The sequence below is a fragment of the Eucalyptus grandis genome, chromosome 8 (genome assembly GCF_016545825.1).
Source record: "Eucalyptus grandis isolate ANBG69807.140 chromosome 8, ASM1654582v1, whole genome shotgun sequence".
NCBI classification, from domain to species: Eukaryota; Viridiplantae; Streptophyta; class Magnoliopsida; order Myrtales; family Myrtaceae; genus Eucalyptus; species Eucalyptus grandis.
In genome coordinates, this window is record NC_052619.1 from 4,049,627 (window position 1) to 4,054,051 (window position 4,425).

The 4,425-nt window shown below is 41.9% G+C and overlaps 1 protein-coding gene across 1 annotated transcript; it reads left to right on the forward strand.

Moving 5' to 3' along the window:
* The first annotated feature begins 311 nt into the window (after positions 1–311).
* On the forward strand, positions 312–3,559 carry LOC104456301 (chitinase-like protein 1). Its single transcript, XM_010071069.3, has 4 exons — positions 312–537; positions 782–1,183; positions 2,099–2,258; positions 2,878–3,559. Exons 2-4 carry the CDS (start codon positions 790–792, stop codon positions 3,293–3,295), a joined length of 972 nt encoding a protein of 323 aa, XP_010069371.2. The 5' UTR covers positions 312–537; positions 782–789; the 3' UTR covers positions 3,296–3,559.
* Positions 3,560–4,425: the final 866 nt, after the last annotated feature.

Below are 4,425 nucleotides of genomic sequence, written 5' to 3' on the forward strand. Positions count from 1 at the left end.
CTTTATATCTAACTTATCAATTATTAAAAAAAGAAAGAAAAAAAAAACACAGGCACAAAACTTATATAGCACAAAATCAAAGTAAGGACAATTGCTTTTACTTGTGAGGCAATAAAGTGCTGGCAAAGAGGACTGTCGGTGGAGGAATTTGTTGGGTCAGCTACATCAAAATTAAAAAGAAAGAACTAAATTCCTTTTCATACCACGTCCAGCCTGTCCTCACGTGAATCTGGAACGTTCGTTTGGCCCCTCAGAGCTAATCGCAGCCGTCCATCCCTCCTCGCCGAACACGCACGACGCTTAACGACACATGCCGCGACCAACTGGTTCACAGCATCCGACAGTGACCCCCGATCTAACTCTCTCTTTCACTCGCGTCCCCTTCTCTCTCCTCCTCTCCCGGGTCACCTCCATTTCTTTCCTTCCTTTTTCTCCTCTTAGATACCCGCAAATCAGCAGCCACCGACGACCCAGAATCAAGAAAGACAGCGCACGCCCACCTTCCCGCTCCGTCTCTCCGATCTGGGACTGATCCGGGTGAGTTTCTCGTTCTTTTCAGCTTCTTGGACACTCTTTGGGGTCATTGAATTGCTCAGGATGTCGTTAGATTTCGTATGGCTTGTGGGTTTTCCAGTCCGTGTCCGCGTATGTCTAAAGTTTCGATCTTTGACTTGGTGTAATGCTGTTCGTCGATGGTGAGGATGTTGATTTGTGATGCAAGAATTTTGAGGAAATGACTCTTGTGAATTTGTCCCTCCGGAAAAATTAATGTTTTGTCCAGTTCTCAAGATGGAGGAGATGAGAAGAGCGATCTGGGTAATTCTCGCGACGGCGGTGTTGGCGAGCAGCGTGATGGTGGGGGTTCGTGGGGACGACACCAAGACTTTGGTCAAGAAGGTGAAGGGGCAGAAGGTGTGTATGAAGACGGGATGGGAGTGTAACACTTGGTCCAAGTACTGCTGTAACGAGACGATCAGCGACATCTTCCAGACGTACCAGTTCGAGAACCTCTTCTCGAAGCGGAACTCGCCTGTGGCCCACGCCGTCGGCTTCTGGGACTACCAGTCCTTCATCCTTTCCGCTGCCCTCTACGAGCCCCTTGGCTTTGGCACCACCGGCAACACGACCATGCAGATGATGGAGGTCGCTGCCTTCCTCGGCCATGTCGGAGCTAAGACTTCTTGTATGCATCTTGCCTCTTAAGTTAATTGTGATCTTTCTAATTTTGTAGCTGTACTAATTCTAATCGAGCCTTAGGAAGATCATGGGAGTGCGCATATTTTTGTCTTGTGGTCTTGATCTTGCTTCATGTAGTTATCTAGATGAGTTTGAAGCTTAATTTGCGATAGATGTTGCTCATTGTTGCTCAAGGGAATTAAATTACTGGATGAGGTTGACTGTCCAAAGTTTGTTGGCTTGACTTTGCTTGTGAGTGAAATTGATTTTGGTGGTAGTCCTTTGAAGGTTGTTCTGTTTCTTGGTATACTTTTAGGGAAGCACACTGCTTATTTAAAGAAGTCAATGTGAATGTCCATTGTTTTCTTCTCAATGCTTTTTTTTTAATAAGTACAGTACGAGGTGAACCTACTGGGAGTGACGTGTATAATTGGTACAATCTTTTTAGTTTGTTATCGATTTTTGCATTTTGAAGCTGTCAGTACCTGTCGTGCTGGCATCAAGCTTCCTCGTTTCTCTTAACTTTTCCTAGATAAATAGAATATGTTGTTTGTATTAAACTGATCTCGGGTATTGCTGTGGAGAAATCTGGTCTGCGAGAGTGACTCAGTAAGTATTTACAGTGATGGTTGATGGATGAGCCATGAAAGAATTTGCTTAGATCTCATCAGGACTGGAGGGCCTCAAGTTGAATGAAATAAATTTAGCTAAATCTAGTGGTTGAATGTATGTTGGTTCAATTGAATAGTAGACTGTTTCGGATGAGTTTGATCCAAGTTAACCGGTACTGGCTGTCAGTTGACAAGCTAAAATTACACTGCCACCCAAAATGCAGTTGACTGCACATTCTGTCTCTCTTTTACATAAAAAATCTGATTAATAGTAATTCTCACTTGATTATTATCTCTGATGATGATTTCAGGTGGCTATGGAGTAGCAACTGGAGGACCTCTAGCATGGGGTCTTTGCTACAACAGAGAAATGAGCCCTAGCCAGTCATACTGTGATGACTACTACAAACTCACCTTTCCTTGTGCTCCTGGAGCTGAATACTATGGCCGTGGTGCCCTGCCCATCTATTGGTATGTATATATATATATATATATATATATATATATATATATATATTTTAATGTCAAGGACTTTCGAAAGAGTCTCTGTTTCTATGACTGGTCATAAACTCTGTCAACAATTGCATAAAATGAAATATTGTACAGTTGTATGAATAGGCTTGAACAATGAGGGTTAATTTCCACTTGAGCGTGCTGCCACACTTTATCAGCCACTCATTGACCGTGCTGCCACACTTTACCAGAAAGTCACTCTTTATTATGTACCATGAGCAATTTGCATGTCAGTCTTATCCCAAAATTTTCATCAAATGACGCTGCAACATGCGCTAATCTATGATTTCAAACCTTTTCATTTGAAAGGTCTACATTTTGAAACTTCTACACAGAATCTGCAACAAAATGCGGTTATGATTCAGTGACAAGTGAGAATTAGCATCAATTCAGAAACAACTTTAGATGAATATTTTTCAACATATAGGACAGTATTGCTCTTTGGTAGAAGGCAAGGCACTACCCAATTTATGAATGATCAGGAAAAATCTCTTACATTCAAGTATATAATTACAGGGCTTTCATTTTATTGGTAAACAAATTCTAACTTGTCTTTTTGTCTGTGATCTGTATTTAGGAACTACAATTATGGTTACATTGGCGAAGCTTTGAAGGAGGACCTGTTGAACCATCCAGAATACATTGAGCAGAATGCGACCCTCGCCTTCATGGCTGCGATGCATAAATGGATGACGCCGGTCAAGAAATCACAGCCTTCGCCTCATGACGTCTTCGTTGGTAACTGGAAGCCCACCAAGAATGACACTTTGGCCAAGCGTGTCCCTGGCTTCGGCACCACAATGAACATCCTTTACGGAGACCAAGTGTGTGGAAAGGGCGATATTGATGACATGAACGTCATCGTCTCCCACTATTTGTATTACCTTGACCTGATGGGTGTTGGCCGAGAGGAGGCTGGACCCAATGAAATCCTTTCTTGCGCAGAACAGGTCGCTTTCAACCCTATTACTTCCTCCCCCTCTTCCTCTTCTTGAGCCTCTGAGTATCTTGCCAGATGTTCAACCGGTGAAGTCAAACTCAAGAAATTGTGTATGTGTTTTGCATCCAGTTAATATCACTAAGAAGCCCTGTGAATTGGCCCACTGCCATTATTTGTTCTTTCCATTTATGTCCAGGTTCGGTTTGTTTGTGGAATAATCATAATGTTTTGCAGTATAATTTGTAATTTTTATCATCCATTTGTTCTGTTGTACTCGCAAACGTGAGATGTCGTGTTGTATTACTATGAGGGGTGTCTCCATCTGTGCTTACACCGTTTATTCTTTACTGCATGGGAAGTGAGAGGTGCATCTCGCTTTTGCTTGTGGACCAAGCAGAGAATCAGGAGTAGCTGTCTCCGCTTTCTTGTTGCTAAGTGAAAACTTCGAGATGTGGAAGTTCTCAACTATCCATGACACGGCGGTGGTGATTGGTAGACATGCCAACTAGGAATGTACAAAATGTACAAAGGAATCGGGAGCTGCCTGAAATTGGAATCGGATTGTACTGGAACATTAGTTCTCAAGGGAATTGGTCCGGTTCCTGGTTTCAATTGAAATTGGTGGATATTGGTTTCAATTGAAATCGGTGGATACTGGTCTGGTTCCTCTGGTTCCTGATTGCGGGTGTGGAATCACTCACTCAGATTAGACCAGTAATATATATATAACATATTTAATTTTTAACAAAAATTTTTGACTAGAAAACAAATTAAGAAAATGAAAATCCTAAAAATTTTAATTAGGAGTTTAATACTCATTGACTTAGTTCTCGTCTCATTTCACTTTCATCTTGTTTAAGTCATCTCTTTATCTTTCACTCATAACCTTGACTCTCATGCTGAACACCCGTCAACTTAGGTTTCGGCCTCAACTTTTAATATGGGCTCAATCCTTTTCTGATATTACAATTAAGAATGGGGAAGTTCTTTATTTTCACTTTACTTTGGCTTGTTGGAAAACATTGCATTGAGTGTGTGAAACTTGGTGAGACCAGTTCGATGGAACCAACGAGCAGTTCTCAGTTTCAGTTTTTCAAGAATCGGTCTTAAATGAGCAGTTCCCGATTCTAGCATGGGAATCACTCATCTGGACTATGCTCACCCTTAATGCCGACCTAAGCCTGA

Excerpts from the sequence above, each read along its gene's own strand:
- LOC104456301 (XM_010071069.3), top strand. The coding sequence starts at position 790 with ATGGAGGAGATGAGAAGAGCGATCTGGGTAATTCTCGCGACGGCGGTG. Across the intron at positions 1,184-2,098 it reads TGTCGGAGCTAAGACTTCTT|GTGGCTATGGAGTAGCAACT; the intron begins GTATGCATCTTG and ends TGATGATTTCAG. Across the intron at positions 2,259-2,877 it reads GGTGCCCTGCCCATCTATTG|GAACTACAATTATGGTTACA; the intron begins GTATGTATATAT and ends ATCTGTATTTAG.